Below are 26,525 nucleotides of genomic sequence, written 5' to 3'. Positions count from 1 at the left end.
TCCCTAATCGGGAGATAAGCGACCGTTGGTCGCTTATCTCCATAAATAGAGCAAAAATGTGTTTTTCCAAAATCTTCCTGATCCATGTTGTTGACATGAGTGTAGACATACTGTGTAGTGATTTTCGTGATTTTAGGGCAAAATCTGAATCGGCCTCATGGTGGCGCTAGAGGGCCATGTGAGAAATGAGGGGTGGGGTCTCCGCGCCGCCAAGGCGGACGAATAGGTACCGGCCCCGGCTCTCCCGGTCGCTCCTAGCCCGAGTTACGGCATTTTATGTGAGCTGCAGTGGCAGGGGGTCCTCCACTGGGGGCGCCACCACTTTTGCATCCGTTCTGGAGCACCAGGAGTGGGTGGTCCCCGGGAATGCCCCGTGAGCAGCCCCGTTGGGGTGGTCATTTGGTCATTTTTGCACATTTGGTAATTTTTTACACCTGGGGGTCCCCCAGGGACCTGGGGGTCCCCGAAACTCCGGGGGTCCTTGGAGGTTGTAGTTTGGCAGGCAAGGAGTGTGTGTGCAAAATCTGGCATGGATCGGGGCAACGGTTGCAGAGATATGAGCAGGGCAAAAGTGTGACGTGTGACGTGTGACAGAGGGAGTGACGGAGGGACAGCCGGTGGAGGTTTGGATAGTGTGCAAGTAACTGCGACCTACGGTCGCAATAAACTATGACGTTTGTACCTTAAGTAGAGAGAGAAGAGATTGGTAAATAGATGTAGCTATAATGAGTAAATAGCTGTATTACCTTTATGAGCTCTCCTATTGTATACATTTTTTGACAATGATGTTGTGGGGGAAAAAATAGATACGGTAATCTACAAATGTACAGCACATAGCGATACAAACACATTGTGAACTCGGCTATTTCTCCTTTTTCCGAGGGACACCAGGTTGTAATTAACTATTTTAATGTGTCATTTTGTATATTTACTCAGCTTGTCCTGATTAGACACCGTGCAATCAGAATGATGAAGATGCATTGTTTGGCATGGTGCTGAGAACAGACTAGACTACAAGACCAGCACTTAAACTCTGACGACAGTCAGCAGGTTTTAGTTCAGGGGGGGATAAACGAGCCACCTGGTGTGTTTCAACAATGAGACTGAATCAACATTAGGAGGGAAAGAAACTAGGTCTGCAGGTCACTATACCTGACACATTACACACAATTCTGGCTGTTATTGTTTGAAATATATTCATTGTGTAGTAATGTTAATGTACTTAACTGGATTTCACTTCTCATCCAAAAGCATCAATCCATCCTCTCCTGAACATCACAATCACATTTAGCTGACTCTCTTAATTGATTGATTGATTGAAGACTTTATTAGAAGTTTGCATAGGAAAAGGTGCAGTTTCATGACGGTACAGTTCACTGGTACAAGGTCTACTAAAAGGAGATCCATGAAAAGACTAAGCTTATTTCCACAGGAAACCATTTAAGTATCTCATATAACATTGAATGACAGACGAATAGAACACAGTACTATGCAGTAGATATAAGAAAAAAAAAATCAAGAGCGACTTACAATAAGCAAGGTTATATACATCAGTACATCAACATCAATACATCAAATGGAAAGAAATAGTCGGCAAATCTAAGAAAAAACAGCTAGACCAAGCACCTACAGTATTCAGTAAAAAGCTATCTAAATTACATGTATGGTCATCACTCTATAAATATGGTGGAGTGGTTGGCTTTGGGTTACTGAATATCTATGTGTGAATTAAATAACTAACTACCAGCTGTAGTTGAAGATAATCTGTAGCTTTACTTTTTCCCCAGATCTCAGCACAGCTTCTCACAATCGCAGGCGTTTCATGAATTGTCGCTTTTATTATGTGCTCCAGATGAAATATTACCCATAACCAAATTGATCCACTTGTCAGTTTCATTTTGTAAACAAAGTGCAGTTGTGTGTACGCAAGTAAATGCTTTATGCTTTATACAAGCCTTGGATGGATGAAACAGTTCTAAATTAGACTATATTTTTCCTGCGTGGCTCTTTAGGTAAGCAGCCGTCTAGAAGAGGGTATATGTGTTTGTTTGTCTGGGGCTAATCTCACAAACCACTGGACTGTTCAGTGCCACATTTATCTTTATTCTTTGCTGTCAGGTGGAAACCTGTGATGCATTTTGAGCTTGTAGATCTTTGCTACTTTAGTGTGACAATGTAGTGACGAAGGGAATTTGCAAAAAAAAATAATAAAGCATAAAAAGTTAAAATATGGAGATCTGCCCGACAGCAACAGCATGCTGCCAGTAGGTATACTGGCGTAATCATCCTAATAATTGTGGTGACCTAATTTACATAAAACCAATATTGGTAAAATGGTGGAGCAAATGGCAACTGCGGCCTGAGCTGTCCTCAATGGTTTGTGTTACGCTCTAGGCTGGTGATCACTGTACTTTGTTGTTTTTACATAATTCATAGAGGGTTGCTTAATCTATTGATATTGAATGATTGCTCTCTGTGGACGGATTCCATCTTGACTAGCATGACTCCACTGTGTGACTATGTGACCTCAATGCAATAGATTCATACTGTAGAAACCCATTCTCTTATGTATCTAGTCCAAACAAACCGACTATACATAAGCTCATAAGCCTTAAGATACATTGTCATGACTAAAGTAAGGTACAATATTTGATTTGAGTTAACAGAATAATGCCATTCCAATTCTTCTGTTTAGTCCATTATCTCTCTCTCTCTCTCTCTCTCTCTCTCTCTCTCTCTCTCCCTCTCTCTCTCTCTCTCTCCTATAATTCTTATGCCTTGATGCAGTTGTTGCCGGGCAGAGGTGTAAATGATAAGTCCAACTCCAAGGTCGCAAAAAGTGGGCAATTGTCCATAATAGCCCATGATGTTGTACTTTAAGTATAAAATAGTGTTTAATTGGTTAATGTATGTTTTGTAATCATATAAATCAATTTTTTATCAAATAATTGTAGTGGAGTAAAAAGAACAATATATATCTGACATGTAGTGGAGTAGAAGTATTAATGGTCTCATTACATGAACAACAGAAAATATTGTGGAGGGCCTGGCCAAAAGGCAGTGCTCTCCGCAAACTAAACACACAGCTTTACCTCCGACTTCAGTAAATAAATACTTAGCTGTCCAATTTTTTTGAAAACCCAGCATTCGGGGGGGGGGGGGGGGGCTTTTGCCTTTATTGATAGATTGCAGTAGACTGAAAGGAAACAGGGAGAGAGAGAGAGCAGGGGAGCCGTCGGTATCGCTACTCCAGCCGTACAGGCTATGAAAACATACTTTTGATTTAAACCACCCCTTCAGTCCATAGCACACCTCCATCATCCAGTCTTTACTAATGCATTAGAGCTCAATCTGAGCTATGGGCTGATATCAGGGACTGACTCTGAAGTCTGATTATAAAACAAGATTCAGTCTGAGAGTCATCTTCACTGGCACACATCACAGGAAAATAATTAATTCTGTCTCATGGCAAATCTGCTGCTTTCCTTCTGTATTTTAATGCATATTCATTAAGGTCTGGATCGGATACCTTCCAGGGACTGGTTGAGTTGAATAAAGCTGCGTTTGGGAAGGAAGATAACACTGTCATGTGATTGAAGTGCAGGGAGTGACAAATGAGTGCTGGGTTGTATATCACCAGAATGCTTTGGATGATGAACAGACCCTCTTTTGGTAATAAAGCTTTACATGAATCACCCCTATAGGATCTTATATTCAACTGACACCTCATCTGACATCCGTGGTGGGAAAGGTGATACAGTAGATGCCGAGAGCTTTAAAAAATAATCTGTTCTTGATGTAGTGGAGTAGAAGTAAAATAAGAGAAAATTGGAAATACCTAAAGTAAAGTAAAAAATACCAACGCTTTTTTCTTAAAGTCCCACTGCAACGGAAGTGCTCCACTTTCTCCACTTCCATATGGTGACGTATTTACAAGTGAAACGGGCCAGGAAAGCGGGATATAGCACTGGGAGGAATGTGATTTGACGGTCAAAAAGTAGGTGGGCCATAACTCATTGAAGACATTAATATGTAAAGACGATGAATTATTAAGTAGAGTTAACGTACGTCATCACGCATGATGTTTTTGTTTAGGGGCTGTACTTAGGGCTGTAATTGTGTTGTTGCGACTGTAGGTCTCAAGTTTACTATGAAAACCGACACATCTTGTCCGCGTATCTCTGTCTGTCTGTCTGTCTGTCTGTCTGTCTGTCTGAAGGCCACGCCTGACACTGTGGTTCCCCTGACACATCACTGTGACATCACAGGTGATATCACAGGTGACATCACCTATGTAAAAGTCCATATATGGGTATTCCCCATTGGCACGACCTCACCCTTTAGGGAGAGGTCGCATGTCGCCCTGAGGCGTTATACTAGTTATACACAAACACAGGATTTTCTCACTTTTTTGGCATCTAGTGTTGGTATGGCCATATTATCACTACAGATATGCTCTAAAAGTGTGAAAACGTATTTTTCATTTCACTGCATCTTTAAGTACAGTACTTGAGCAAATGTACTTGGTTACTTTCCACCACTGAATTCCTTACAGTGGTGATCCTCAGGTTGCATCAGCCTTACTCTCCTCGCCCATCTCTTCAAAAGCGTTGTCCATAATAAGTCAATTTATTATATTGTATTGTGTATTAACAAAACAAACATATATATGGTGATATACAGCATCAATGTGCATCTCAATAGCTCCTATTTATGGCTGTGAACATTAATCAGTGCTTTCCTGAGCACTAAATTCACTTTTCCAGGGTTCTAGGAAAACCATCCACGTATTCATGTACTCGATCAGTATTCATGTCATGTTGTACATCAGCCTTACAAGTTCAGATATGGAAATATACATGACTTTGTGGTCAATGGGATCATCATGTCATGATGATGATATATGGCATGAAGAGTGTGAACAGAACGTCAATGCGTCATACGACTTCAGTAGTCATTAACACCGTAATCATATCGGTAGATTTTATCTGATGTTTGAAGCAATACTAGGGATGGTGATGTTGGCCGGTCCGTTTGATTCACACAAGATAGTCTTAATCTACTGCGTGAATTGTGATAGCCTGGCAAGCCAGCCTCATACATACTGTGCATTCACTCACTCCTTCCTTCCACAATATGAGTCTGGACTTTGGGCTATAGGCAGCTTGAAAAGTGGGTGGGAGAACTTGCCTTGACAGACAGAATCCTCTAACCAATCAGCATAGCAAAACATCTGTCAGCACAGTCATCACAGTGCAGCCAGTCAGAAGAACAGCAAACAAAGACTTCTTTTCGGCCGATGAACTCCACTAGTGCATACTCCTGTTCCTTTTTAATTGTTGTAATTGATTCCAACTCTGAAATAACTTCACTTATTGCTTGTTTTATCGTTTCAGCGTTAACTGTTACACTTGTTGCATCGAGGGCAGCCATTGTTGTATTGAAAATGCCGCAGCATGCATCTACCGATACGTCGCCATCTACACATGGACCAATCAGGGAAAGCTTTTCACTTGTTGTGCGGACAGCAGTTGAAACGCAGTCACTGATTGGCCCCGATCATTTTCTGATTTCTCATACTCGGTGGCGGTGCCTATAGGCCGAAGTCCAGACCTGATACTGGGGAAGGAATGAGTGACTGAGCACGTATCAGGGCTGGCTTGCCAGGCTAGGATTGTCATGGAATTGTTGCACCTTCCTGTGATGGAGGGTGAACCCTACTGGTCAAAGAATGGCCTTGAACTGCACAGCCTTTAGGCACTACTAGTACTAGCGAGGCTTTAGTCTTGTCATTACCACCTGGAATCATTACTGGGAAAAAGTATCAATACTGCAATGTAGAAAATACTCCATTACAAGTAAAAGTCAGAAATTCGAAATGTACTTGAGTAAAAGTATGAAAGTGTTGGCATCAGAATGTACTTAGTACCAAAAGTTAAAGTTAAAAATGTTTGAAAATAGCAGATCTACAAGCTCACGACGTGTCGCATCGGCTATTTTTAAACAGCCAAGGTATAAAACAGGGCTAAAGCGGTTAATGTATGTTTTATAATATTATATCTACAACTTAACTAGTCAGTAGCGTAGCGACCCCCCGCCGGGCCCCAAGGTTTTCACCACCAGTAATATAAAGCTAATAATTGTCCCCTCTTGTGCATTTGCAAATTTAACATGATTACATAATTTAGTGTCTGTTTGACTGTTTGTGAAATGGACAAATGGAGACCACCCTGGGCGAGGGCAATCCAGAGATGATTCAGGGGTAATGTGAATCATTCCAGTTAAGAATCTCGGAAGACAAACAATGTACGAGTTCCAATATCTTATGTCCACACATGTGGTGCTGTGTGTGGAGTCATTGTTGACCTGCTGGATTAACAGCAAATATTGAGTTGTGCTAATGTGGTGGCAGTAATGTTAGCCATGCCAAACACACAGCTGTGCTCCAACATTCTTTTGGAGGCTTGCAGAGTGGAACATACTTTTATCATACAATACATTTATGCAGCCAAATAGACTGTCTCTAGCCCCTGAATCATTAGCCACGCCCTTTAAAAAAATAAGTTCAGACGATAATGGAGTGAAACAAAATGAAAATTCAGGCTGAGTGTCGGGCTATTCCTATGACATTTCTCTTTGACCCTCTACCTGGTGTCCCAATTTTGGGCATGTCATTATATAGGCGGAAAATATTTATCAGTGACAGAGACAGACAGTGTGACTGGTTGTTTGTCTACATTCCCTTCTCTCAATGTTCTCCAATGTCTTGAATTGCCTTCCCTGCTTTACTTTTTCACTTTGTGCCCTTATCTATATGCCGTTCATTCATTAGTCATACGTTTTGTTTCTGACAAACAAACAGTCACACTGTCACTGATAAATATTTTCCGCCTATATAATGACATATGCCCAAAATTGGGACACCAGGGAGTGGGTCAAAGAGAAATATCATAGGTATATACCCTGAATTTTCATTTCGTTTCACTCCATTATCGGACATATTTGTTTTAATGGACGTGGCTAGCGATTCAGGGTGGAGCCAAGCTAATAGGTATTGGCTATTTTGTATGGTAAAAGTCTGTTCCATTCTGCAAGCCTCCAAAAGAATGCTGAAGCAAAATCTTAAAATCTGTTTACAACATAATCCAAGTGTCTCCTATCAACCTATCCAGTCATTCCTTCCACTACACTGAATTCTCACTCAAACATTACTTAAACACTTCGGGGATAACAGTCTCACACACAAACAAGGAACAATGGGTGTGCGTGTGCCTTTGAACTTACAGTTGCTGTGTTGAACTCCATGTGCATGTCCATGCGCTTGCCTTGTTCATGCGTGAGACTGTGTATTAAATACCAAAGTTTCTGTGAAAATGAAAATGCAGTGTTTTGGAAGTATCAGCGGTACTGGATGCAAGACAGAGTTTATAAACTGATTATTGAGCTTTGTTTTGCTGTTAATCCTGCTCCCCAAGTATTCTCTCACGTGGTGAGTAATAGAAAAAAGTAATTTTGGGGGTGAAGTATTCCTTTAACTTAAGAATGGTACAAAACTTCCGCCACACTAAATAAGTGGCAGTTTTCACCATTTCAAAATTGACAGAACATTTGAAAAAACGTCCAGATGATCAAGTGTATGATTCTATTGTGTCACTTAACAACAATCAATGCAGGTTATAGTACGTCCTAATGTTGGCATAACAGCATAACATGTACAAGGAGCTCTGTATGTTTCACACACACACACACACACACACACACACACACACACACACACACACACACACACACACACACACACACACACACACACACACACACACACACACACACACACACACACACAGTTGAGGTCAATCCAATTCAACTGAGGTCTGTCCAAAAACCTAAATTAATTTCTAGTTCAAGGCTTATAAACGCTGACTTGCTGCTGACACGGAATTCCTTCTGTAAAAAAAAAAGCACAATAAAAAAGATCACATAAATTAACGATTATCCATCGGATGACTTCCAAAAATGGCAGAATAAACAAAAAATGACCACACCGTTGCAACTCCTTGCACGTCCATACTGTTCCTGGTGGCAGTCTCAACCCATTCATTTCAAGGACCCCCAGTCTGATATGCGTTAGGCCATGGACCCCCATTTGATAAAACCTTTTATCTCTGGGACCCCAATCGACACTACACAATCCTCAGTAGGATTTGATTTGATTTGATTTGATTCCATTTGTACACAGTCCGAGATACAGACCTGTTATGATCCATTTGGTTCTTAACTACTGTACCAGTAAGACTCCCTAATTAGGAGATAATTGACCGTCACATCGCATACACAAACTTTAGAAGGCAATTGTAGCCAATCAGGAGGGAATATGGGAAATGGGACAGATCCATGTTGGTGACATGACTTTAGAGATACTGTGTACCGCTTTGCGTGATTTTAGGGTAAAATCTGTCCAAAAATGTGTTTTGCAAAAATCAGCCTGATGGTGGTACTAGAAGAGGGGCATGTGAGAAAGGTGGTACTAGAAGAGGGGCATGTGAAAAATGAGGGGTGGAGGTTGTGGTTTGCCAGCCAAGGAGTGTGTGTGCAAAGTCTGTCATGGATAGGGGCAGCAGTGCCCAAGATAACAGTAGGGCAAAAGTGTGGCTTGGCGTGACGTAACGTGATGGACAGACAGACTGACCGACTGATGGACTGACTGACGGACAGCCGGTGGAGCTTTTCATTGTAACTTGCGACCTGACGGTTGCAATCAATTGATTTGGCTGGGAACCCACTGGATCCCCCTCCAAGACTCCTGGGGGTCCCCGGAATGCCACGTTGCGAATCAGTGCTCCAAATCCTCCACTGACCAATGGTGTGTTCTCCTGTGCTTGTCTTGTCTTGCAGGTATTTATGAGCAGACATTTCTTATATAACTGCAGCCAACCAATCCTGGATGTGAAGATAGCCTTTTGTCAGGTGTGTGTTCCGTACAGGTAAATAAGGTACAGTATACATTCCCTTCCATTCCCCTACATTGTTATGTGTTTAAGGGGTTGACAGTAACGGTTGCCCGACTGCCCGTGGCAAGTAAATAAAACGTTCGGGCAAGTGTAGTTTGCTTTCAGGTTGCCCGAACGGGCATGTGCGTTTGAGTGGAGAAGCAATGTCTTTAGTTCGTTATAAACACAACTAGGGATGGGACGATACACGATATTATCGTTTATCGTGATAAAAAACACTCATGATAATCGTATTGTGGAGATTTAATATATCGTGATATCGTCCTCCGTCATGCACTGGGATCAATTCACCTTTTATTTGCAGAGCTGCATATCCGGTACCACTTAAACCCTCAATAATTGGTAAAAGGTACTTGTAATAAACGTAATTGATAGTCTTTTTTCACTCTCTATCAAGTGTCTTTGCCAAAAAATAGCCGATCTACAAGCTCACAACGCGTCACAACGTGACACGTTGTGAGCTTCTTTTGTCAAAATAATCGTGATATGAAATGTTCATATCGTCCCATCCCTAAACACAACACATATATCTGTGAAACACTTGAATGTGGCCCCCACGTGCCCCCACCATCCCCACTTGCGCTGAATATGTTTGTTGAGTGTTAAAATAAACAGTAATTCAAATTTGACCAATCATTTTATAAAGGACGTTTAACTTTTCGGGCAAGTGGGCGCAAACATCTAGTCAGTCCGACGTCTCATTACTCCAACTACATGGCTAGTGGCTACGCTGCGTTTAGGGTTAGGTTCTGGGTTAGAGATAGGGTTAGTAATGGGGAGAGTCGGACGAATGCAACATCGGAGTAATGCGTGCCGGTACTACGCTACGCACCCCAAGTGCCAAGTGGGCATGACCTTTGGGCAAGTAGAACATGACCTGTACTTGCCTCTGAGACCTTAGTGTCAACCCCTGTGTTATGTGCGTTATGAACAAAAGCAACCTTTATTTATAAAAACAAAAGTGTCTCAAAATGATTTAATCGCTCTGTGTGCTTGTGGCACACTGAGCAATTCAGGATGATGTAACCATATTAGATCACGTTGGTATGGGACCACCAGGCCTGTGCTTGCCCACAAAATGCATGATGGGAATTGTAGGAATAGCCAAAGTAGACAGCATTTATGTCAACATGGATTGTATCATAAATATTGTTTCTATAGAGTATAGACTATGATAATCACCAAAAATTAACTGGAATGTGCTTTAAAAGCATGGATGTTTCCCTTTAAGTTGATCTGTATTTGAATTGTGGGCTGGTAGTGTAATCACAATGTAAGGATGTTTATATGAAGGCTGCATTCTATTACGTCATGTGTGAGATGGTGTGCTGTTGGAATTGCTCTGACTTGAGGTCATTCTAAAGTTATTCTGTTTCAGTTCATCACTGTATTTAACTGCATATTTTTGGCAAATTTCAACTTGATCTTGCAATAAATAATGGATAATGTTAGCTCTAATGTACTGAAATGTATTACTCTCACACATTAATTCAAATGGACTTCATATACATTAGGTGATCTGATCTCAAATGGTTTGGCCTTGGCGATACTGCCTTATGTGAACTTGCAGTCAGGGGTGTCGCACCAAATTCTAGGCCCTGGGTACAAGGATTCACTGCGGGCCCCCCATGAATGTTCTTCATAGGGGGAGGGGGTTTAACCCATTTAGACTGGCATTACTACGCATTATTTTGTGCTTTAACTATTGAAAAATAGCAGATATACAAGCTCACAGCGCGGCACTGAGTGCCACACTGCGAGCTTGTAGATCTGCTATTTTTTTTTTTATCTAGAACATTTGTGCAAGTCTTTGAATTTTTCAAATCCTTCTAAGGTTTTTCAAAAACCTATGTTTCTATGGTCTATGCTCAAACCTTTTCATGCGAAGGAACCCCAAAATGATATGTATTTGGCTACGGACCCCCATCTCAAAGTATTTAGTTCCAGGGACCCACCCAGAAGCAAAACAAAATACACAAAATATTCAAAGATTTGCACACATTTTCATGACTTTTCAAAAATAGCAGATCTACAAGCTCACAGCGCGGTGCCGTGCTGTGAGCTTGTATATCTGCTATTTTTCAATAGCTAAAGTATATAATAATTAAGGCACCTCCACCTTGGGCCCTAATAACTCAGTCACATATTTCCCCCCCTTGTGATGCCTCTGCTTGCAATCATTTAGGCTGTGATTTTCTGATTTGTATGTACATACATACAGGCACAATATTTACTCTCTAATAAAAATAATGCTATTAGAGGCACTACTTGGTTAATACAGAATTAAGTCTTATAAATAAAAGTGTTGCACCTCTCTCTGTATGTCCCGTCAATTGTATGATGTCTTGTTTCCAGGACCATGCACCTCATTTTTACCATTGTTTGCACAAGTATAAATATTGTTTTATATGTCTGCTATTTTTTATTGATTATTTTGGACTAACAGGTGATTAATTGAATAAGTGTGAATAAGTAATTGATTAAAAAACATAACATTCTGGATGAAAAGTGGTTAGAAATATTATATAGAAATCTGCAGCAATTTAGTCGCTGATTAGTGGGAGGAATAAGCATTTTGTTTTGTGCACTATTTTGGAAAATCGATGTTATAATATTCGTCACATTACGTGCATTAGTGCACAAAGTGATACCATTTAAATGTAAACTAGCTATTCCATTGAAGTCAGTTGGCTCTTGACAAATGTAACAAATGAATTGCTGCAGGAAAAGAGAATAACGAGAAAAGAACTGAATCTTAAGCTCTGTTAACCCATTTAGAACGGGTACACATTATTGTATATCATTATTTTATGCTTTAACTATTGAAAAATAGCAGATATACAAGGGCACCAAGTGCCGCGCTGCGAGCTTGTAGATCTGCTATGTATATCTCTGCTATTATCTGCTATTTTTCTCTGGTTAAAGCATTCAATAATTCTAGGCCTAAATTTTAATGTCCTCCATTGTGTTTACTTCACGCAGGGTTTTGGTAAACAAGTGGATGTGTCGTACATCGCCCAGCATTACAACATGAGTAAAAGCAAAGTGGACAACCAGTTCTACAGTGTGGAAGTGGGAGACTCCACCTTCACAGTCCTGAAACGTTATCAGAACCTAAAGCCCATTGGCTCTGGGGCTCAGGGGATCGTCTGGTAAGGATTCAACCGTGAATGCTTTTTTTACTGTTGTTTTTCCCCTCATCATGTCATCTTATGGTTGTTGTCTTATCTCATCATCATTGAGAAAATGGGAGAAATGATATCCTCTGGTCTAGTTTGCCTTTACCTTAGCCTGCTGCTTGTGTGGGTGGATGATGATAGACAGTTAGGAACCAAACGTGTCAGAGAGTGTACAAATGGAACCAAATGGACCCATTTGTACACTCTCAGAGTTAAATTAACATTGATTTTACAATATAGATTGGGGTCTCAGAGATAGAAATGCCATTAAATGGGGGTCCGTAGCCTAATGCATGTCAAACTGGGGGTCCTTGAAATTAAAATGGTTCAGAATCACTGCTAGAACCGCAAAATTGTTCTCTTATGGGGGTCCCTGGAATATATTTTCAAATGGGGGTCCGCGGGCTAATAATAGTCAATCCGGGGGTCCTTGACATAAAAAAGTTTGAGAACCACTGAATTATAGCACTTATTATAGCACTGAATTATAGCAATTATGTCACCTGGCTTTCAGATCACATACCGTACACTACAGTAACAGTACGTACTAATGGTTATTGCGTATTGGGGTGGGGCATGCGTTCCCAGCGTGTATCGTTCCCGGCGTTCTAACCTCTGTTAGAAAGGAGCCCACAACAACTCGCTGCTTTCCAGTCCACCTCTCCTCGCTCTCATAACTCCTCCCTCGGCCGCCCTTGTCGCGTTCTTCCCATGGCCTCGTTCCATCTCCTTGTCCCTTCCAAAGCGATTGTATACATTTGCAAAAGAGCTTAGACAGGCTATGACTGCTAATGTGTGCATGGGCTCTGTCTGAGGCACGTCGGCGCGCTGGATGGCAGGGAGAGAGAGAGAACCAAATCTAATTGAACCTCCTCTGCTCTGCCTGGGCTCTGGTCGGTGCTGCCCTCATGTTATACGCTGTGGTGTAAAGTAACCAAGTACATTTACTTAAGTACTGTACTTAAATGGGGGACTTCACCACTTTTCAACCTATCTTCATATAATTGGTCCTCACTGAAAAATAGCTTTTTCTTTTTTTTTTTTTTTTTTTCAGGGGAGGGCTGTGGCTAGGTCAGAAACCCATAGTCTTGTGACATCATCGATTGGGAATCCAAGCTAATAGAAACTGCAGGCTTTCTATTCCTGAAAAGTTGCAATGTTAAAGTGGAAGCCATTGTTCTCGCGATAATAAAAATCTAAATATTTTTTTCAAAAATATAGATTAATCTTTTTTTTGGGAAAATGATGATGTCACAAGACGATGGATTCTGAACTCCCCATAGCTCTCCTAGGAGACTTGGACCGAGTAGAAAAAAATTGCGCTGTTTTATTATGAACATTAGTGAGGACCTATTATATGAAGATATGTTGAAAAGTGGTGAAGTCCTCCTTTAAGTACAGTTTTGAGGTATTTGTACTCCAATACTTTTACTTCTACTCCACTACATCTCGGATCCAAATGTTGTACTTTTACTCCACTACATTTATGTGAAAACTTGAGTTACTAGTTACTTTGCAGATATAAATTATAATATTATAAAACATACATTAATCAGTTTAGCCTTATTCTATACCTTGGCTATCATCGCGACGCATTGTGAGCTTGTAGATCTGTTATTTTCAAACATTTTGCAATTTTGGTACTTTTAGTACATGTTGATGCGTTGTGAGCTTTTTAGATCTGCTATTTTCAAACATGTTGTACTTTTGGTACTTTTAGTACATGTTGACGCATTGTGAGCTTGTAGATCTGTTATTTTCAAACATTTTGTACTTTTACTTTGGTACTTTAGGTTTGGTTATAATGTGCAAATTTGCCTTCACTGTGTATTTTTGGTTTCTTCCTGAAAGCTGAAAGCCACTGAAGTCACAAAAATTGTTAACTTGCCTAAGACATGATGCAGAGGCTTAATGCTAACACATCAACATCCTTCTGCCTCATGTCATGCCTCCCTTACGTAACCTAAAGCCAGAGAAACGCCCAACAGAAACAAGGAGATACAGCACTCGCGAGTCTTGCGCCTTTGAAACTGCGGAGACCTAATCTGCCAAAGTTGACCCCACACAATCAGCATAATCTGTGTGCCTCTGGAGGGCTTGGTCAGGGCGAGGAGCTTCATGAAGCCTTGTGTAGTGGTGTAAAGTAACTAATACATGTACTTAAGTCATGTACTAAGGGTGCCCTGACACCAAAATACCTATGAGAGTGGAATCCGCGTTCCGCCAATGCATTTCAATGAGAGTGAAGCGGTTTCATGCCAGCAGAGGGATTTCTGCAAAAAAACGCTCCCTTATCATTGAAATGCATTGGCGGAACGCGGATTCCACTCTCATAGGTATGTTGGTGTGTGGGCACCCTTAAGTACAATTTTGAGGGATTTGTACTTTACTAGAGTATTTCTAATTTCCAATACTTTAATACTCCACTACATCTCGGATCAAAATATTGTACTTTTACTCCACTACATTTATTTGAAAACTAGGTTGTTTGAAAATAGCCGATCTACAAGCTCACAAAGCGCCGCATCACATAGATCTGCTATTTTCAAACATTTTGTACTTTTACTTTTGGTACTTTAAGTACATTTTGATGCCAACACTTTCATACTTTTACTCGAGTACATTTTGAATTCTGGACTTTTACTTGTAAGGGTGCCCTCACACCAAAATACTTAGAGTGGAATCCGCCAATGCATTTCAATGAGAATGGAGCGTTTTTTTGCAGAAATCCTCTGCTGGCATGAAACCGCTTCACTCTCATTGAAATGCATTGACGGAACGCGGATTCCACTCTCATAGGTATATTGGTGTGAGGGCACCCTAACAAAGTACTTCTACATTGCAGTATTGATACTTTTACTTAAGTAAAGAATGTGAGTAGTACTTTTTCCACCACTGTCCTTGTGAGATGGATGGATGCGTTAAGAAGTTTAGCTGCTACTGACATCATCTCTCACTAGGCTTGGAGAGCTAGGAGGACTTACCCAAATCCCTATTGGCTCTATGCTTTTCCAGAGGTTCTGCTGTTTCCATGGACACACAGCATCTCTCCATAGAGACATGAGGAGCTGCACTGTACTGTTATGTCTCCTCCACTCCCACAGAACCACTAACCCACACACACACACACACACGCACGCACGCATGCACGCGCGCACGCACGCACACGCGCACGCACACGCACGCACGCGCGCACACACACACACACACACACACACACACACACACACACACACACACACACACACACACACACACACACACACACACACACACACACACACACACACACACAGCATACCGGTAGCATAGCAGTGGCTTGAAAAACAGCTTCAAACCTTAACCAGGTTGAATTACAGCGAAACATACATATGTTTTACATTTTCATGCATTCCATTTATTCTGTTTCTGTTTATTCAATTTATTTGAGTAAAAGTAAAATTACAATTATAAATTGCTATATTCAAAAAACATGCAAAAGTAGGCTGTACGTGATAGAATGGAAAATAATCTGTAAACTTTTACTTTCCCTTGTATATCATATTATTTTGTTTACAAGCTTTGAGACAATAGAAAAGGGTCAGTTATGTTAATAAAGCTGATATGATTCATTTAAAGCAGCACTATGTAACTTTCCTCTTCTACCCTGGATTTGAACCATGGTTTCCTGCTTAAATGCTGATTCTTTTCATACCATTGCGCTAATAGAGCCGGCTTGCTTGCTTGCTCGGGGGCAGAATTTAATATTGAGCATCAGGTCATAATTTGTGTCAGATCCTGTGTCTAGGTGAGACATGACCTTTGACACAATCTAAATGTCTCAATAGAAGAGCAGGAAGACAAAATACAACCACAAACACCACAATTGTATAAGCTATATTGTATTTACATACTCTACCATAAAGATTGGACAAAATACAAATGTATTAATTAAAGAAAGTTACATAGCTTTAAAAAATTACAACTTCTTACACCGCCTGCTTTCTCAGACGATAAAAGCTGCTGGTGAGAACAGTTGTGCGCAAACTTAGGCGTTCAATAATGTGCCTACGGATGTACAGTACATCTGAATTGGGATCCCAGATATATATAAAAAAAAGTTTTATATGGGGTCTGAGGCCTAATGCATATCAAACTGCCAGTCCTTGAACTAAAACGCGTTGAGAATCTCTGCTCATATCCACACTACTTACTTTGGAGAGGCAAGTAATTTAGTGTCATGACTCTCTGTGACTTCCTGTTTCATATCTTGGTGAAACAGAAATTCCTTCTATTCAGACACGTTCCTGCAGATGAAAGCGATGAGCACAGCGGGGATTCAGCTGTGAAATTACAAGTGAAATAGCTACTTTCCTTTGCCTTATGTCGTTGTTGTTGACGGGTGGAAACCTTTCTATGTCCAAAACCTTACCTTTTTTGTTATTATTTTAGAAACGATTTAAAGTAGTGAAAATAGCCGTTCTATCTTCTATTTTTACTACTTTTGTATGCTGAAGTAGGGCTTTAATAGTTGTTTTTGACGAACAAGACAACATTTACTTGACAATAAAAAAGACTGCTTACAGACAAGACATGAAGATAAAAAGAAAAGAAAAAAGAATACAACACCATACAAAAAACAAACAAAATACCTGACATTGACACAACACATAAAAATATTAAATAATTGTGATACAAAGAGCACATAACATTCACAGTAACTCCCAGAGTTCCATGCCACACGGCCGGACAAATGACTGCAGAGAGGCTGCGGCTACCTTACTCCTGGTTCCTCCATTAAAGCTATACTGTTTAAGTTGCTCAACTAGTGGTCAGTAGCGTTATAGCAAACCGTGGTCGCGTCTGCTTTTTTCGGCCGTTTTTCGCCACGGACCGGGCCTTCAGACCACCGCGTCCGCCTCGCCTCGCCGAGACCTATCCATAGAGGTCTTTCGTGTCCCTCTACGAGCCTCGGTTGGGGAGCTACATGCTAAACTCCTAGCCCAGTGTAAACACTGCAGTGTACTTCCTGAAGAGCTCGGCAGTGTATGAACTGGGCTTTGATTGGCCGGTAGGGAGACACGTGTACAGAATGATGCATATGACGTAATTTTGCCAGGAAAAACAGCCCCAGTCACGGCCACCAGGGCTCAGTAGAACACATATAAAGAAAAGGCTTTGGGAGCTGAAATGAACAGAGTGGGTGTTCTAAAACTTTAGCGATTTAATAATTAGGACAATTTTAAGATCTGTTTTATTAAAAAGGTTACATAGTATAGCTTTAAGTGAGAGAGATCATTGCCCTTGACATATTGAATAGTAGGGCTTTAATTGACCAAAAACACACCATTAAAACTTGGAGATAAAAGGTTTCTGCCTGGCAGTGACAACATACCGCACGCAATAGCTCAGGATAGTTCAGGGCAGGCCGATATAATGTCTGGTTTGCAATTCATAAGATGTTAGTATCTCTGTTGTCCCTGAAATTGTGATGTGTTCGATTTACTTTACCTGTAACAGCACAGCAGCAATAACCCTGCAGCAAGCCGTTGAAAGAGTCAGTTATTATTCCTAGTCCTGTGGCAGCACTTGGGAATGAAACAGTTGTTCTCTAATCGCCTGGAGCTGGAAATGACACCAAGTTGGTGTATCAGCAGTAGTACAGTACTAGATGTTACTACAAGTGACATTAAGTATATGGTATTTTACTGTTATCACTCTGCTGTGTACGCTCGCTGGAGTCTGGAGCTCAAATTGCACTCCATTTTTCAATTCAAAGCTTCAATTATTAGTATTACATAATTACATTTATTTTAATGCTACACTGATCTTTAGCACTGCCTGGCAGTTATTGATACACTCCAACTATTATTACTACTACATTACAGTGGGTCTACACACTTACATACACAAGAGTGCTAGGAAGGCGCAGTGGTAAAGTGCCTCGAATCACACATTTGGCCCGCGTTCAGGCGAGGGATGCCTGGCGAGGAGGGTGATACTTGTCACTGCCCGTATTCCTACGGGCTATAGGCTGGCACCTGTCAGCAGGGAGTGTTGAGCTGGAGGAATAGGATGAAGGCTTTAGCTACGTCCTCCCGGTGGGGGCTCCTCACTAGCAGATGAGTCAGTAGGATTAGGATTGTGTTTGTGGGGAGGAATTAATTGGCATAACGCTAAAAATAACACAGACAAATTCATTCCCTACGGAAGTCACATGGTTTTGAAAAAGCAACTTGCTTTACTGCTGCTTCTTGCCCTATGGGCAGCCTTAAAGCAAGCTTTAAAGTAGCTTGCTTCTTCTAAACCGTGTGACTTCCATAGGAAATGTATTGGACGCTGCTTTACCCCCTGTCTCCGCCCAGGGCAAGCATAAAGCATGTGCTTTAAATGTGTGTCTGAGGCCTCAGAGTTAACACTTAATTAGCACTGAGAATCTTACTGTGTTATTTAGCTGTACTCGTGACTTCTTGAAGGCCGATAAAACAATGACCCTGTTTAAGAAACACAGGATAAGATGTTGATTTCCTTTGTGCAGGCACATGCATGAGCGTGTGTGTGTGTGTGTGTGTGTGTGTGTGTGTGTGTGTGTGTGTGTGTGTGTGTGTGTGTGTGTGTGTGTGTGTGTGTGTGTGTGTGTGTGTGTGTGTGTGTCTGTCGTCTCACTCGTTCTCTCTGAATGTCAGAGGGAGACATCTTATGATTGATTGATTTGTATCTATTCCATCATCACTATATTTATGCTCATGGTTTCTCACCCTCGATGTCACCCTAAAGGTTCTCTCTCACTCTTCCAGATTGATTGATTTATGATGTTGTTCTCCTGCCTTCTCTTTGCAGTGCAGGCTATGATGCCGTCCTGGACAGAAATGTGGCCATCAAGAAGTTGAGTCGGCCCTTCCAGAACCAGACCCACGCCAAGAGGGCGTACCGGGAGCTGGTGCTTATGAAATGTGTCAATCACAAAAATGTAAGTGGCTGCGTGGAAGAACGGAAAATTAGACAATAGATAGCAAAATAATGGACTCTAAATGCTTCACTCAACAAGAGAGGACAAAAACTGTGTGGAAATAATTTGAGAGTTTAAAACCTATATACGTTTTTGTTGTACTATACATAAAATAATAAAAAATAGTCAATCTGTTGTGACCTTACAGATCATTTTGCAATGCTGCATTGTGAGCTTGTAAATCTGCTATATCGACTGAATGTTCTGAATATTTGCTGAATGTTTGCCTATTATGACATGCTCAGAATAAGGAAAAAAGAAAGAAAACTAGAAGCAGTGCTCTTCCGAGCACAGGTCTCCACCAGGCCGTGTGTCCTGGTGGTGCTACTGTATAATAGGCCAATGTAAAAAGGGTGGCATATGTTCTTCACCTTAGACCTTTCATGGAAATCGGACGCTGCATGCATGATTTGAAGCATTGTGTTCCAAAAATGTGTTTTGCTAAGGTCTACCTGCTGGTGGCGCTATAACAGGCCAATGTGAAAAAAGGTAGCATTTGTTCCTTGACCTAGTGGGAATATGTGTGGCAAATGTCACGGTAATCGCAAGCTGCGTTGATGATTTGAAGCATTTTTTTTCAAAAACTGAGCAATCCTGCAAACTTTGGAAGCTAATATTAGCCAATCAGGATGGAATATGAAATATCAGACGGATCGGACTTGATCACATGACTATAGAGATACTGTGTACCGATTTGCGTGATTTTTGGATAAAATCTCAAGGAGTAATATCCAAAAATGTGTTTTACATAAGTCGGCCCAAAGGTGGCGCTATAAAAGGCTGATGTGAAAAATGCAGGGCAAAGGTTTATCCTTAGACTCTAGGGAGTGCGCTTACAAAGTTTGAAACTGATCGGTGGAGTTATAGGTAAAAACACAAATCGGCCTGTTATAGCGCCACCATGAGGCTGATTTAAAAAAAATAAGTGGCATTTCTTCCTCGGCCTAGTGGGAACGTGTGTGCGCGATTTCATGATAATTGCACTTTGCGTTTGGGATTTGAGGCATTTTGTTCAAAACGTCTCAATCCTACAAACTTTGGAAGCCAATCTTAGCCAATCAGGATGGAATATGCAAAATCGGACAGATCTGTGTCGATCACATGACTGTCGAGATACTGCCTACCGATTTGTAGGATTTTTGGACAAAATCTGTAAGAGTAGTGCACAGAAATGTGTTTTGCGAACATCGGCCAATAGGTGGCGCTAGAAAAGGCCCATGTGAAAGATTTAGGGCAGAGGTTCTAGATTGGCATCCAGGGAATGTGTGTGCTCACTTTGGCAGCGACCGGGCCAACGGCGACTGAGATTAGCTGCACACAAACTGCGAGGACACACGGACGGACACACGGACGGACGCACGGACACACGGACACACGGACGGACGAAGGGGAAAACATACTCTCCCCCAAGCCTTCGGCTGGTGGAGACAACTAGAAGCAGTGCTCTTCTGAGCACAGGTCTCCACCAGGCCGTGCGTCCTGGTGGTGCAATCCTGCAAACTTTGGAAGCTAATATTAGCCAATCAGGATGGCATATGAAATATCAGACGGATCGGACTTGATCACATGACTATAGAGATACTGTGTACCGATTTGCGTGATTTTTGGATAAAATCTCAAGGAGTAATATCCAAAAATGTGTTTTACATAAGTCGGCCCAAAGGTGGCGCTATAAAAGGCTTATGTGAAAAATGCAGGGCAAATGTTTATCGTTAGCTTCTAGGGAGTGCGCTTGCAAAGTTTGAAACTGATCGGTGGAGTTATAGGTAAAACCACAAATCGGCCTGTTATAGCGCCACCATGAGGCTGATTTCAAAAATGTTAAGTGGCATTTCTTCTTCGACCTAGTGGGAACGTGTGTGCGCGATTTCATGATGATTGCACTTTGCGTTTGGGATTTGAGGCATTTTGTTCCAAACGGCTCAATCCTACAAACTTTGGAAGCCAATCTTAGCCAATCAGGATGGAATATGCAAAATCGGACAGATCCGTGTCGATCACATGACTGTGGAGATACTGCCTACCGATTTGTAGGTTTTTTGGCCAAAATCTGTAAGAGTAGTGCACCAAAATGTGTTTTGCGAACATCGGCCACTAGGTGGCGCTAGAAAAGGCCCATTTGAAAAATTTAGGGCAGAGGTTCTAGATTGGCATCAAGGGAGTGTGTGTGCTCACTTTGGCAGCGTCCGGGCCAACGGCGACTGAGATTAGGTGCTCACAAACTGTGAGGACGCACGGACGCACGCACGCACGCACGCACGGACGGACGGACGGACGGACGCACGCACGGACGGACGGACGGACACACGGACGGAGGGGAAAACATACTCTCCCTCAGCCTTCGGCTGGTGGAGACAATAACTAACTAAAAGAAAACTAAACATACTGCATGCATGGCAGAACCAATCATTCATTATTGGGACAGTGATATGATTGGTTTTCAAAGCAGTAGACATAGGTTTGTTTTGTCTAGCAACTACACTGAATTTACAGCAGATGTCAACTGATGTAGTGTAGGTCAGAGATCTCTATCGTCTGGTAACGCGAGACTAATAAAGGGTAGAATTTGCCTGGAGTGGAGGAATAATGTTAAAGTCTTTTTTGTGGCACCTACCCAATGGGGAAGAGCTACGGTAGGCTGTAAAAACCTGAGTGCTGATTAAAGAATGTGTACGGCCTCAGGGTGAAATTAACATTCAGCATGATTTTGCAGTCTGTTCACAATACAATCAATCGAGCAGTGGTGGAAAAAGCACTCATATGTTGTACTTAAGTAAAAGTATCGATACTGCAATGTAGAAATACTCAAGAAATACACACACACAAAAAAAATAGTTAAAGTACCAAAAGTACTCATTATGCAGAATGTTCTATTTCAAATGTACAAACATCTTTTGAAAATAGCAGATCTACAAAGAGCTTGTAGATCGGCTATTTTCCAATGGCCAAAATGTATATATGGTTACTAGTTAGTAACTAACGTTTTCAAGTAAATGTAGTGGAGTAAAAGTACAATATTTGGATCTGAGGTAGTGGAGTAGAAGTAACACTATTGGAAATTAGAAACACTCAAGTAAAGTACAAATAACTCAAACGTGTACGTAAGTACTGTACTTAAGTAAATGTACTTAGTTACTTCCCACCACTGAAATTGAGAGAGAGAGAGAGAGAGAAGGAGTTCTTGACATCCAGTAAATCCTCACTGCTGCAGTTTCTCCTTGTCAGGCTATAACAATCAAAACCATAAATTGTATGTCTGAGTTGCATTGATTAAAGGTCCTGTGCCTGCGTGAGTAATATTTTTACTGTAATTAAACTCTGTATTGCAGACCCAAATGAAAACATAAAACTGTTTATTTTTTACCCCACCCTCATCGCTGATTATCTGAGATGCGTTCAGCCCCTGTTTCACTAGGACATACGTTGCGGATTGTTCATGAAATTGCCATTCGCAGTCAGAGTCAGGAGTCAAGACATTTAGGGGTGCACAAGTTCTGAGAAAAAGTTATCTTTCATTTCCATACTGTAGGTGTACATGTTTATGTACACAAATATGCTGTTGATCCTTTTCCTCTTGTCTTCTTGTCTCCTCTCTTGCAGATCATCAGTTTATTAAATGTTTTCACGCAACAGAAATCATTAGAGGAATTCCAGGATGTGTAAGTACAGCAAATAATAACAACAATAACAACAGTAATTGAATACAAATGCCATAACAATACGGATATATTTTGTATCATGGTTGTAGCAAGTTTAAATCCTTTCTTATATATTTGATATGTAATCTCATTCAATGAGTGTTCATAACTCTTTGATTAAATGATCATGCAGAGAAATGAGAATCAATCTGTCTGTCTGTCTGTCTGTCTGTCTGTCTGTCTGTCTGTCTGTCTGTCTGTCTGTCTGTCTGTCTGTCTGTCTGTCTGTCTGTCTGCCTGTCTGTCTGTCTGTCTGTCTGTCTGCCTGTCTGCCTGTCTGCCTGTCTGTCTGTCTGTCTGTCTGTCTGTCCTCCCTAGGTACCTGGTGATGGAGCTGATGGATGCTAACCTGTGCCAGGTGATTCAGATGGAGTTAGACCACGAGAGGATGTCCTACCTCCTGTACCAGATGCTCTGTGGAATCAAACATCTGCACTCAGCTGGCATCATTCACAGGGTAGGACATACTAAACATTGCATCATTCACAGGGTAGGACATACTAAACATGGCATCATTCACAGGGTAGGACATACTAAACATGGCATCATTCACAGGGTAGGACATATAATAAACATGGCATCATTCACAACAGAGTAGGACGTATTAACCCATTAGGCCTTGTGCAAGTCTTTGAATATTAATGACCCAATTCTATAATAAATGTCTTCTAAATCCTTCTTCTAAATCAGTGGTTCTCAAATCTTTTCATGTCAAGGACCCCCAAAATTACATGTATTTGGCCGCAGACCCCCCCATCTCAAAATATGTTGTTCCAGGGACCACCCAGAAGCAAATATTTTAGTTACAAATGTTCAAATGTAAAAAAATATATTCCAAAATAGCAGATCTACAAGTGCTTGTATAACTGCTATTTTTCAATAGTTAAAGCATTCATATTATTCTAGGCCTAAATGGGTTAATCATGGCATCATTCACAGCGTAGGACATACAAACACTGGAGGTATTCATTTCTAGTCCATCCATTTTGGCCATGAAGATACAGTTTGGGAACCGCTGTTCTGGTCCAACTAATGATCCCTAAAAGTCACAATCGTTTCAATTTTCCTCCCAAGGACCTAAAACCAAGCAATATAGTAGTGAAGTCGGACTGTACCCTGAAGATCCTGGACTTTGGCCTGGCCAGGACCGCCGGCACAAGTTTCATGATGACCCCCTATGTGGTGACCAGGTACTACAGAGCCCCAGAAGTCATTTTGGGGATGGGATACAAGGAGAATGGTGAGTGTGGAGTGTGTACAGTTACAGTACATACTGTTAATATTCATCTGCTATTGTGCATATTGTCACAGTTGAGCAGAAACCTTGCATCTCCATTCATATTACATCCTTTTATGTTTATTTTTATTTATTTTTTCCCTTTTTGTAAATTAATGACCTATTCACGCAAAGGGAGTGAAAATAGATAAATGTGTCGTGATGCCATTTGGGACCTCAGCGCTCTGATTTTGGAAGAGCATGCCTGACAAACAGATACATCATAATAATTGCCGTGATGTAGATCTGTCGAAACACTTTGGTACCTTCCTCACCCTTTAAAATATGTTTGTGCCCTGCCCCTGCCCTCCTATAACACCCTATAACCAACTCTGCTGGATGTTCATGTGAAAGATTCGTTCAAAATTAGTTGGGCTGAACAACTGTTGCAATGATCTTGCATCCCTGCAAAGAGTAACTGCAACTTGGATTGATACTTTAAAATAACCTAAATCTTCACTCATTTAGTAGTTTGTCCTGCTTTAGCTCCTCTATGACAATAATGTTAACATGGATGTGCGAGGCTTGGGAGATGGATTTACTTTCAGTTCTGTTGTGCTGCTGCTTGTTACAATCTCTTTCCTTCTGCTTCTCTCTTTTCTTTCTTCTGTCTAAACAGTACCTCCTATACACGCACGCATGCACGCAGGCACACAGGCACAGAGAACAGGGTTTCTACCATCTGTCTCTGTGTTTGTTTCATAATAATATATCTCTGTGTTTCATCTTTCTGAATAATGTTTTTCTCCCACACTGAATCTAACACCGTATTTAACCCTCCTGTGTTGTCTTTCTCTCCCTTTTCTCACTCACCTCCGTACGTGCAGTGGATATATGGTCGGTGGGGTGCATTATGGGAGAAATGGTGCGCCATAAAATCCTCTTCCCCGGACGGGACTGTATCCTTAACAGACAGCTTTTGATATGTGACGTTATCTGACGGTAACCACTTTTTACTTGCTAATCACCGAAGCCCTGTTGTCTTAAACATCTACAAAAGTATGTATTTTCCAAACATCTTTTAATTATTTCAATGCTCAAAATAGGGACCTCGGGGTCGGAGTGGTTAAGCAGTCATTTCTGTATATCGTTGTTGTCGGGTGGAAACCTTGTACTATGTCCAAAACCGTTTTGTATTTATCATTTTAAACATGATTGAAATAGTGAAAATATCTACAAGCACACAACGTGCTTGTAGATCAGCTATTTTCACTAGTTTTGTGTGACAGTCTTGTATGATGAAGCAGGGCTTTACTTTACGAAAAAGCGTGCAAATCTGACACCTCTAGATACGAGGTTTCTGACCGACAGTGACGATATAGAAGATAGTTTTTTACAATAACATGAAAATAATTGGCCTGGAGACCGGGGTCCGATTACTCTGTGGTGCCTCGGGCGTGGCTGGGCTACAATGAACACAACTGGCAGCGTTTCGCCAGCAGGGGATGGTGTTCTTGCTGCATTAGTGACTCTTACTAATCAGTCGGAGAGTGCATGGAGCTGGGAGGGATAACTGTTTGTTTGATTGATTGATTGATTGATTGAAGACTTTATTAGAAGGTTGCATAGGAAAAGGTACAGTTTCATGATGGTACAATTAGCTGGTCAACTGAAAGGAGATCCTAGTCAACTTTTCGGCTTATTTACACAGGAAACCTTTATGTATCTCATATAACATTGAATGACAGACGGATAGAACACAGCACTATGTAGACTAGAGTAACATCAATAGCAATAGAAAAAGAATAACAGTCATAAAGAAGAAAAAGAAAAAGAAAGAAGAAAATAAATAAAATATATTTACAGTGGAAAAGGGGAGGCAAGTATGGGCTTAGTCTATTACAAGTCTCGAGTAGCAGCCGCCTATAAGTGACCGGAGCTGGGCGTTCCACATACCTGTATATAGCAAGAGAATGAATTTGAACCTTTTTTTAGAGTCAAATCCGGGTTGAACGTGATTTGTGGAGCTGCCTCTGGTGTTGTAATTGTGGACATCCTTGACATTTAGGAAGTATTTTGTCAGATAGGCCTACATGGGTATCTTAGTGGTGTAGTGTATCTTGTACACCAGGCCCATTGCAAAATTGGCCCATTGCACTGTGTCCCCCATTAGCATTGTGCCTCCCCGTGAAACCCCTCTGCTGTCAAGTAGCAGCTGGTCACTAAGTCCATGTTGTATCATAGTAGGCAGGTGGTTGTCCGCACCCGCCCCCAGGGCAACGGTGGGGGCTGGCAAACGGTGGCAACATCACTGAGATATGTCACGATTCTTCATATTAACTCACCGGATGCGAGATTGACGAAATTGATAAGGTTTTATATTAAACCGTAGCTTGCGGTCTGTGGCAAGAGAGAAAAACTCAAAATTCCCAC

At 41.3% G+C, this 26,525-nt stretch overlaps 1 protein-coding gene across 8 annotated transcripts in view; it reads left to right on the top strand.

Annotated features, from left to right (window-relative positions):
• Window positions 1-8,898: 8,898 nt before the first annotated feature.
• mapk10 (mitogen-activated protein kinase 10) overlaps window positions 8,899-26,525 on the top strand; it is a gene marked incomplete at both ends in the record, with an annotated part of 42,658 nt that continues 25,031 nt past the window's right edge. For 2 of the 8 annotated variants that reach the window (XM_080742922.1, XM_080742919.1), the window contains 7 exons: window positions 8,899-8,967; window positions 11,994-12,163; window positions 19,010-19,139; window positions 22,779-22,837; window positions 23,195-23,333; window positions 23,951-24,116; window positions 24,980-25,051. In XM_080742922.1, coding sequence (XP_080599048.1) covers window positions 8,902-8,967; window positions 11,994-12,163; window positions 19,010-19,139; window positions 22,779-22,837; window positions 23,195-23,333; window positions 23,951-24,116; window positions 24,980-25,051 — 802 coding nt within the window. Of the gene's footprint in view, window positions 8,994-11,993; window positions 12,164-19,009; window positions 19,140-22,778; window positions 22,838-23,194; window positions 23,334-23,950; window positions 24,117-24,979; window positions 25,052-26,525 lie in introns of those variants that run through there. The other 6 variants (XM_080742918.1, XM_080742920.1, XM_080742917.1 and 3 more) reach the window with 4 other exon arrangements.

This window comes from Nannobrachium achirus (genome assembly GCF_963921795.1).
Source record: "Nannobrachium achirus genome assembly, chromosome: 15".
NCBI lineage: Eukaryota > Metazoa > Chordata > Actinopteri > Myctophiformes > Myctophidae > Nannobrachium > Nannobrachium achirus.
This window is presented reverse-complemented; position numbering and strand designations above follow the sequence as displayed.